Source organism: Nicotiana attenuata, unplaced genomic scaffold, assembly GCF_001879085.1.
Source record: "Nicotiana attenuata strain UT unplaced genomic scaffold, NIATTr2, whole genome shotgun sequence".
NCBI lineage: Eukaryota > Viridiplantae > Streptophyta > Magnoliopsida > Solanales > Solanaceae > Nicotiana > Nicotiana attenuata.
In genome coordinates this window covers 58,056-68,332 of record NW_017672597.1, presented here as the reverse complement: position 1 = coordinate 68,332, position 10,277 = coordinate 58,056, and the positions used below count along the sequence as shown (strand labels likewise).

General features: G+C 34.3%; 1 protein-coding gene across 4 annotated transcripts; it reads left to right on the top strand.

Annotated features, from left to right (window-relative positions):
- Positions 1-1,033: 1,033 nt before the first annotated feature.
- LOC109213804 (floral homeotic protein AGAMOUS) lies at positions 1,034-9,942 on the top strand. 4 transcript variants are annotated; one of them, XM_019377634.1, is made up of 9 exons: positions 1,034-1,125; positions 1,863-2,100; positions 6,244-6,325; positions 8,279-8,340; positions 8,455-8,554; positions 8,693-8,734; positions 8,845-8,886; positions 8,993-9,168; positions 9,678-9,942. In XM_019377634.1, the coding sequence occupies exons 2-9, from the start codon at positions 1,871-1,873 to the stop codon at positions 9,679-9,681; spliced, it is 738 nt and encodes a 245-aa protein (XP_019233179.1). In that variant the 5' UTR covers positions 1,034-1,125; positions 1,863-1,870; the 3' UTR covers positions 9,682-9,942. The 4 variants fall into 4 exon arrangements, with proteins under 4 accessions (XP_019233179.1, XP_019233177.1, XP_019233180.1 ...); XM_019377632.1 differs by lacking the exon at positions 1,034-1,125 and adding an exon at positions 1,365-1,636 and having other exon boundaries at positions 8,842-8,886; XM_019377633.1 differs by lacking the exon at positions 1,034-1,125 and adding an exon at positions 1,368-1,636.
- Positions 9,943-10,277: the final 335 nt, after the last annotated feature.

The window sequence follows — 10,277 nt, the reverse complement described above, 5'->3', positions numbered from 1 at the left end:
TTGTAATGTCGAATCATATCATAAGGGTAAGGTCAAAGGCTAAGTAGTGGAAAACTGAGATGCGAGTGAAATTGGATGAAGAAATCATGATCACCAAAAAAAAGTAGACAAGAAAATGGAAAGATGGAAAAGAGGACAGTAAATTTGTTGTATTTGTCATTGAGCACAACAGGCCATATAGACAAATTTATGGCCTTCTTCCCAAAGAAACAAGTAACTTTTTGGCATGATGGTAACTTGATAGATAAGTGGTTGTTCATAGAAGAGTTTCAATAGAAAAGAAACTAGTGCACTGGATGTCACATGGCAGTCACCTTCTCTTTTGTCATAGCTAGTTTCACTAATCTAGTTTTTTTCTTTTCTTTTTTCCCTTCACTGATCTAGTTAGAGTCTGAGTTTTATGTGGGAGAAAAAAACAAATGATCACAAAGTTAAAGTTGTGTACATTTAGGGGTAGGAAAGTTGAGAGAAGAAAAGTAGTGAAGGTAGGGAGAGAGGGGGCTGCCGGTTCAATTGAACCCGGTATTTTTGACAAAGAACATAAGCGGATATAAACAGGAAATATTAATTTTTTAAAACAAATATTAGATCCTGATCCAATGATCAGTGGCGAGGCTAGAAATGTTTCCAAGGGTATTCAAATTTGAAAGAAGTGAAAAAAAATTCCTGACAAAGGGTGTTCAATATGTGTTATATACCTCTAAAACATTATTTTACCTATATACACAGTACAATTTTTCGACGAAAGGTGGTCAACTGACCTCCCTTGTGACCATGTGGCTTCGCCACTGCCCATGATATTTCAAAGGTACTGTAAGTTTAGTGGTACAAACTTTAAAAGTCGAATCCATTAAATTTAAACTTTTAATCCGCCTCTAGGGAGAGGATGGTAAAGGCAGGGATTCCAAGTTGGTAAGGAAGGTTGTTATGGAATGAGAGGAGGAGTTCACATATGTAAATGTAAGACTAAAAGATTTGGAAAATATTTTGGCTATCATTTGGTCCAAATCTTTCTTATAGAGGTTCTTTAAAAGGTCTAATCCAAATTTTGAGAAGCATTTAAGCTTGAGTGTAACCTAGTCCAATGTTCTCTTCACCCATCAAACATCAGTGTCACTTTCAGAGGTCATTTTCTACTCTGTCCACTTCCTCCCCCACCCCCTCCCCACCCCCATCCCACCCTCTCTTATTCCACCCAAAATGGTCTGATGAATCAAAGAAAAATGCTTACAAACTAATGACCATAATTAGAAGTTAAACAGGAGATAAAGAAATTAAAATGAATGGCCAAGAAAGACTGATCATCATCTCATGAGAAGGATTCCCTATTTAACCATATATCCATGCTTGTTCAACACTAGCCAACAAACAGAAAAAGGAGAAATATAAAAGAAAATTGTCAGAGTTTAATGTAAATTAGCATAGGAATAAACAGAGACAAAGAAAATCCTAGTTAGCTAATAGTAACATAACAAATTAAAGAAAGCAGTCTTTACTTTATAAATACCTATTCCTTATTGCAGACTCTCTTCCATTTTCTGCATCTATCTATCCTCTGCAGATTAATTTGCAAGGAAGAACTAAAAACTTTCTGCACTCTCTATTTTCATCTTCCAACCCTTTCTTTCCTTACCAGGTTAGTCATCACCTGAAAATATTCATAAACCTTGTCCAAAATTACCTCACTTAATTCCCTTGCATTTTCTATCAAATTTAAACCATTTATTGAATGTAACTGCAAATATGGGGTTCGGATTTTAATTCATTCTAACCAGTATTAGGAAAGTGTGATCTCCAAATTCTTTAGCTACCTTTTTTTTAAAATCTTGATCAAATTTTCTGACATATGTTCTGATATGTAGGTGAAGGTATGGAATTCCAAAGTGATCTAACAAGAGAGATCTCTCCACAAAGGAAACTAGGAAGAGGAAAGATTGAGATCAAACGGATCGAAAACACAACAAATCGTCAAGTCACTTTCTGTAAGAGACGCAATGGTTTGCTCAAAAAGGCCTATGAATTATCTGTGCTCTGTGATGCTGAGGTTGCTTTGATTGTCTTCTCAAGCAGAGGCAGACTCTATGAGTATGCCAACAACAGGTACTTATATTAATATACAAGTCTTGAAATTTATAAGAAAAAATTGAAAGTTTTAATCTTTATACATCTTTTGATGCCAAGTTTTCATCTTTGAAAGGTCCTCCCTTTTCTTCCTCATTTCTCATTTCTTTGCAATTTTGTTTTTTTAAAAGGAAACTAGTTATTTGTTGTTTTTTGTTTTGGAGATTTGCTATGTGTTTGCTTAGGAAGATCTGAACTTCCAAAGAACTAACAATTACTATATTGTTGTGAAGTTTTTTAGACTTTGAGTTTTTCTTTCTATCAAAGAATGACTTTCCTTTCCTTTTTTTCGTTAATGGTTTTGTTTGTTTCCTTCAATTTGCTCTATTTTGGGGGTAGTTTCTATTTTTAATGATCCCATTTTCGTTAATAGACTTGTAGATATATAGATCTGTTTGTTGTAAGAAAGAGTAGAAATTTAGGAAGAAGTACTCTATCAGACTCTGAGATCAGCATACTACTTTCTTCCTCCATTGCTGCTAAGTTTTCTCTGTCTCTCTCTCCTCTTTCTCTCTCTCAAAGATCAAGCAAGAAAGCTGAAGTTCTAATTCGTCCATTTGTTCCCTAGTTTAAACACTACCAATTAGATTGATATGGGTTTTAGATCTTGTAGTATAGTTTTTTTTTACAAAAAACATGACATATGTTCTTTCACAACCAATCAAAATAAAGATTAGGGTTTTGTACTGCACTAATAGCACAGCAGTACTGTTTTTTGTCTTGAGCTTTATTTCTATTGGCAGAGTCAAACTTGCCCTAATTAGGGTTTACTTTTGCTAGGAATATTAAGGCTATTTTTTTTGTCAAATCTCAAAAAATTTGCCTTGCTTACACACTCAAGCGATCTTTTCTTGAAATAAATTGTGGAAAATAACCAATCAGAGTTCAAAGCTCAATTATAGAAAAAAGTTGACATTCTTCTCAGTGTCTCTCTCCCCTCTTTTTATTTTGTTGCTTCATTTCCTATTTTTTGAAATGTTTTACACCGTTTAGGAAATGGGGTCATCTACACTCTAGCTTTAGAGTTTTAGAAGCAAAATTTGTTGGGGTTGGGTGGTTGGTGTAAGTTTTGTCTCAGTTACAAGAATCTTTGGTCACGTCATACAAGATTTTACACTTGTTGACAAATCTGCTGAGAAAAGACATATTATAGTAATGAGGGAATGGTTTTTTTCCTTCTCTGAGCTTTCTCTTAATTTCTACCTCCAGTACTGAAAAAAAGAAAACATGACTACCCCTATATTTTTTTCTTTGAGATATCTCAGCTTAATGCTTTTACAAAGGTTCTGAAGCTGTTGGAACTTAAACAGCAAAGAAACAGAAGTGTAAGAAAGAGAAGTTCTAAACCAATGAAAATTACTTAAACTAGGGTAGACTTAACTAGGTTATCTAATACTTGAAGAGGATCTTGTGCATAGATATATTTGCGTAAGACATGAGAATTATTTTATTTTATTTTTAAAGGGAGTTTTGAGTTGTAGGGTGTGTTGTCAAGAAAGAGATGAGACATATAGATCCGTACAATTTTTATTCTCAACCAATAAGAGAGTTCTGAACTCTCTGGCTTTCTTTCTTGCATGGTATTGGCTGCTGAAAATGGACGGTTCTGATGTGATCAGATCAGATCATGAGACAGACAAGACTGGATCATACTATTCACTTTACCTTACAACAGTTTAAAAAAAGTTGTATAGATTGTTAAGTTAATGCCATTATTCCTTTTGGGGTTCTTGAAACAAAACCCTAGGTGGGTAAAAACCTAGAGTGGATGGGTATTACCCAAGGAATAACTGGTACTTATGACGTGGCACAAATCACGACCGTGGAAACAGTGGACCAATCATATTGTGGGAAATTGTGCCAGCTTGGCAGAGAGCAGCCAATCAGTAGCTCGACGAAATTAAGGTAGTAGCAGGCTAGGAAATGGGAGTCATTCCTTCAGTGTGTTGGTTCATTTCTTTCAGTCTTAGGTCTATAGTACTAGAAAATTTTATATCAATGTCATATTTGAGTGGACAGATGGGGTCTGACTCAAAGCAACACTTTGCTTTGTTTTAGTTTTTTTTTTTCCAGCTTTGCGTGTTGGCCTAAATTAGCAAGAATTAAGATTTATTAAATAAGAAAGTATCTAGATTTTCTTTACCTTTTGACCAAAAGGAAAGTGGTTAAGACGCTGTTTCTAGTGTTTGCTCGAAGGGAACAAGCACTCGTGTCTAAGGAGATCTTAAAGTTGAAACCTCTCTCAAACCTTAGATTATATATCGATAATCCATAAAGAAGATATATAATTAAGTTATGGTTCACACAAAATTAATTTCTAACGAACTTCTGTACAACAACTTTGGGAAAACATGACTTTGTGTAGTTTAAACTTTATTACTCCTTGTATCAATTTATGTGAAGGAGTTCAGAGTACGATGGTCAACTACTTGATTCTCGATATGAATTCAAGCATAATTTTTGTAAGTTCTTAAAGATAAAATAAATATATTTGAAAAAAACATCAAAAGTTACAATTCAACACAAGAAATAATTCAAACATTCACGAAGAACTTGAAATCCTAATCAAAGTGAACATTATTTGACTCTCAATAGTAACACCTTCACATAAAACGGGACGGAGAGTAACTTTAAGACCCCAAGAAAAAGGAAAATAAAGAAACTTAAGCAAAGTGAAGACTAAGTTGCAATTTGAAATTTCATTCGCAACACGGTATATGTTACATATATGTGCGCAATTTTTGATATCAGTATCGGTTTTCAAAGTTGTGAAGTTGATTGATTTATTCTTTGTTTGGATATATTATTGAAGGAAATATAAAGCAAAATCACTAAAACTTATGAAGCGAATAAATGATATAGTATTGTTTTTGTTCTGTTTGAACTTCAAAAAGAAATAAAAGTAAATTTGCACTATGAATACGTATCACATTATCTTTTCATCCTCTTTCTTCCCTCAATGGAGAGAAAAATTACTTTTTTCCCCACCAATTTCCTTTCTTTTTTCTTGGTCAAACCAAACAAGGAAATGCATAATGTTGCCATTTTCAATTCCTTTCTCGTCTCTTCCCAAGCATCCGAAGTACAAACAAGGAGTCAGTCTTTCTATTTCGTCGGAAAAAATTTCCGTTGCTTTGTGCAAATGTGCTAAGTTCTTTATCTCTTTCCTCTCTTTTTCCCCTTCGATTTCTGCCTTTAGAATCCAGATTTAGCTGGCGTTAGAACAAATATTTGACAACTGCTTTATCTGCTCTGGAAGGTGTGTTTTCTTGAGATGTTTGTTGTTAATAGCCAAATTCAACTCGCAAAGGGTGTGGTGGGATGCTTGGGATCACTTCACCCTTAACCGAAAGTCTTGCATTAGAGCTTCTTGGTAAGGAGTGTTTTACCCCTTAGTGGGCACAGTGGCGAAGTTAGGAATTTCTTCGAGGGTGTTCAAATTTAAAAGAAGTGAAAAAAATTCTCGACAAAGGATGTTCAATGGGGTGTTAATACGTGTTATATACCTCTAAAAATGTAATTTTTCGAATTGACCACCCTTATGAACATGTGGCTTCGCTACTGAGTGGGCACACAGAGCCCAGGTTCGAATTAGTCAGGTCAGTACGGATATGGCTAAACCAAAAAAAAAGATAGCCAAATTGGGGTGAAATAGCAGTATAGCACAGTGCAGCCCTTATCTAGAAACTCCCTCAAAATAAATGCCCTTTTTTCCTTCTTTTGAATAGCTAAGCAATACAAATTTATATCCTCACCTAGTAAATGAAATTGTGCAAGCAAGTCTTCTTTCGTGTGGAGCTGGAGAATATACTTGTTCTTAAATTTGTGTTTCTTTGCAATACGAATCAACTCTTGAAGTGTGTTTAAAGAGAATAGGCTTATAGCTAGGATACCGCTGTATGAAGAATGGAATTGAGGGTACAAATAATAGTATGAATTGTATAAAGGTTCTTTTTGCTGTCCTCTCTTAAATCTTGATTTTGACGGCCATAAGAATATAGTGAAACTTGTGAATGTCTTAATGGTCATCTTTCTAGTTGTATAGCTTGGATATTTCTGATTTCGTCTGTCGATAGTTTATATGATTGAAATGAAAACTATTCTAACATTTCAATGCTGCAGTGTGAAGGCAACAATTGAGAGGTACAAGAAAGCTTGTTCAGATTCCTCAAACACTGGTTCAATTTCCGAGGCCAATGCTCAGGTATATAGTAAATAATTTCACGCATTCCTCCCTCATCTCTTACAACAAAGTAAATTAGGGTAAACTTCATGCCTATACCAGTGTTTTAAAAGTCGTTTACGGGGCGAGCCCCGGCGCGTTAAAAGGCTTTGAGGGGCACCAAAAACGCCCTGAGGCGATGGTGTGGGGCGAAAGTCTCAAGAGGCGTATGCCCAGCAATTCGGGGCGTATGTCCGGGCATTCGGGGCGTACGCCGGGCGTTTGAGGCGCTTTTTTTTCAGTGAGGCGTAAGCCCAGAGACTTTTTCAAATTAAAACAAAATTTGTTGAATAATTTCTTGATATACTATTCGAATTCTCGAAAGTCAGCTTGGTAATTACTCAAAAGTTTTAAAAAGGAACTGAAATGTATTAAATTTAAAAGACAAGACCTTTTTTATTAATTGAAGCTCTAATTCATGGTCTTTTTCAATTATTTATCTTGTCCGTTAGTCTGCTAATATCTCCCAAAAGCAACAAATATTCAATTTTTTTTTACTAATACAAAGAAAACTCCATTCTCCTTCATAGCAACAAGTTGAAAGTTCAAATTGCAGGTTAGTCATCCTTTTTGTTCCTCCATGTAGAAAATTTTATTCTTTTAGACTCAAGTTACTTGTGCTTATAAGTAGCGTATAATAGATTGTCTTGATTAGTTTTTTTGTGGGGATGGAGCGCGCACGCGCGCACACACATACACATACACACACACACACACATATATATATATATACACACACATATTTATAGTTTTCTTCAATTTTTATGCGATTTTACCTGTTTATAAATATTTACTGTAATTATATTATTGTATAAAGTATTAAAAATTAAATACCTATGGGGCTTACGCCCCATGCCTCGGGGCTTACGCCTCATTGAGGAATATGTAAAACGCCTCGCCTTACGCCCACACCTTTTAAAACACTGGCCTATACTGTTATGACAAATTTTGGTCATCAGAATGGGTGGTTTCTCCTATCATATGTTGGAAAAGATCAAGATAATGCAAAAAAAGAAGGACCTGTCTCTTCATTTTTTTAAATATATAACATTTAAAAGCAGTAGATTACTGTTTGGTTATTTTTCCTACTTACAAACTGAACTTATTCCAGTGAATAATAAAATCTCGTTCTTAATATATTCCCTCCACTGCACTTTGTTTGTCGTAGTTTGATTTGACACAAAATTTAGTAAAACAAAGTTTTGAAACTTGTAATTTTAAATATCTCATAATATTTGTATGGCTATAAAATATCTGAAACCGAACTTCTTTCCTAGTTAGAAATGTTGTTCTGGATTTTATAAGCAGTTGTAGATCTACATGTTGGGGCATTCCAATGTGTATCTTTCCTTCTTCCTTCTTTGAGCTGTAACTTCTAATTTGGTAATAAAAGGTGTTTTAGTAACCAAAAGAAAATGATTGGAGCTTGTAGTTTTAAATATACCATAACATATGTATAACGATAAATGCTTTTTATTAAGGAGTAATTAATTTAGAAACAAAATGACACCTCTCCTCTAATGTTGTCCACTTTAGCGAATCAACTGTTGTAAAGTCATACCCAAGGTAGCTACCTACTGGATTAGTATTGGTTTATCTATTTGATTTAGAGAGAATTAGTGTAGCTACTAATAATAACACTTGGATCATTGTAAGTTAAAAGCTTAAATTGGAGATTGAGTAGATTTCTAAGAATTTAGGAAAAGATTATGATTGCTCAATGCTATTGGTCAGGGTAAAAATTTTTAGTGTATGACACTGAAATTGCTTTAGTAATTGAAGAAATCACTACTATTAAAGGCCTTCTTTTACACATGCATAAGACTTATCTAAGCAATGTGTCATACATTACAAGGTGCAAGCTAGATGGATTCATAATATATAGCTTCATAAGCTTTTGTTATTACTGTAAACATGTTGTTCAATCAATCCCAGTATTATCAGCAAGAAGCCTCCAAACTGCGCGCACAAATTGGAAATCTGCAGAATCAGAACAGGTGAAGTTTTAGTGTTTTTTTTTCTCTTTTCTTTTTCCAATCCCATGTGTTGTATTAGTCTAATTGTGTTCTTTGTTGCTAATAGTACTCCTTACCTTAATTGCATTGCTTCAGGAACATGCTGGGAGAATCACTGGCTGCACTGAGCCTCAGAGATCTGAAGAATCTGGAACAAAAAATTGAAAAAGGGATTAGCAAAATCAGATCCAAAAAGGTGCTTAACATCACTATTTTCTGATGAAATTTTCAATTTTGTTTAATGACAATTTGTTCTGATTTTCACAACACTGTTGTTCTATTTTCAATTTACTGTAATGGTACTATTTTCTAACATTCCATTCTCAAATTACAGAATGAGCTGCTGTTTGCTGAAATTGAATATATGCAGAAGAGGGTAAGTCATACAATCTTTCTTCTAGTTATAATTTCAAGTTAGTCTTTTTTGGTCATAGTACTGCTTTCTATTTTCATGCCAAAATTTTAACATAAGTTAATGGACAGCAGGAAATTGATTTACACAACAACAATCAGTACCTGAGAGCAAAGGTCTCTTTCTTTCTCTATAACTTACTAATTACTAGTCCTTAATTAGGTACAGTAACTTATTCTGCAGAAAGTCAGTTGTTATTTTTTAAGTAATTAAATTAAACAGATTGCTGAAACTGAGAGAGCCCAGCAGCAGCAGCAGATAAACTTGATGCCAGGGAGTTCAAGCTATGAGCTTGTGCCTCCACCTCAGCAATTTGATACTCGAAACTATTTACAAGTTAATGGTTTGCAAACCAACAACCATTACACTAGACAAGACCAACCATCTCTTCAACTAGTGTGAGTACATTCACTCCTTCCTTATTAACCACTTCATCAAAATCTTTTTTAGAAAAAGAAAAAAAATGGTGAAATTTAGGACAAAGAATATACTTTCTTGAAAGAGGAAATAGACTGCAAATATCAAAGGTGGTACATGTTGGGACGTTGAGGGTGTGTCGTGAAAATATAAAATATTAAAAAATATTTTCTGGTGTTTGATTGGTGAGTAGAGAATATTTTTTGTAAAAATATATAATAAAAATTAGTAATAATATTAGCAAATCGGAGAGTGTTACACTAAAACTATTGATCTGTACTAGAGTAGAGATTAATACTATTGTCTAAGTATTAGTTGAACCTAATAATATGAAGCTAAAAAGGTTAAGGTAATTATAAGGAAAATGACTTTCCCTCATAAGTGATCATACCAAACATCAGAACAATGACTTTTTTATGGAAAACAATTTCCTTAATATTTTTCCAATTTTACTAATGATAGATACTAAGGTATTTCTTTTCGTGAGCAGCTAATATGGTTGAAGGTCTTCTATGTTTTGTGCTCTACATCTTAACTACAAGAGAAGACTACTATTAAGCTTGAAGATTCTTGGAAGTGAAGATCAACTTAAGTATGTATACCATATTATATTACTTGCTGAATGAGCTGAGACTCTTCAATGTTGTATGTTAATTAAGTGGATATGTGTTTTTTACTTGATGTTCCTTTTCTGGCAGTGTACTATGAGGAATTAAGCTTGTTATTATTAAGTTGATTACTACTGTTTTGCTCAATTATGTTCTTCTTTTAGTGCTAATTTAGAAGTTTCATCTCGACTCCATAAGGAAGAGAATAGTGTCTCTTCACCTTTCTTTTTATTACTGCATTATTTGCATTTCAGCTTCATGTAATATATAGGATCTTTACCTTCTAGCAAAGACATATAATGCCATAAACATAAGGCGCTGGTATATGGTCGCCAGCCCTCTGCTTGGAAATTGAGGAAAGGAAAAGAAAAGTAGCAGATTTTCCTTTTCCTCGTTTGGTTTGGGCAGAATGTTGTGTGTGTGGGGGGGGGGGGGGTAGGGGGGGGGGGTAGGGGGGGAGAGTAAGTTAAACAACGTAAGTT

Excerpts from the sequence above, each read along its gene's own strand:
- LOC109213804 (XM_019377632.1), top strand. The coding sequence starts at position 1,871 with ATGGAATTCCAAAGTGATCTAACAAGAGAGATCTCTCCACAAAGGAAA. Across the intron at positions 2,101-6,243 it reads TATGAGTATGCCAACAACAG|TGTGAAGGCAACAATTGAGA; the intron begins GTACTTATATTA and ends TCAATGCTGCAG. Across the intron at positions 8,735-8,841 it reads TTGAATATATGCAGAAGAGG|CAGGAAATTGATTTACACAA; the intron begins GTAAGTCATACA and ends GTTAATGGACAG.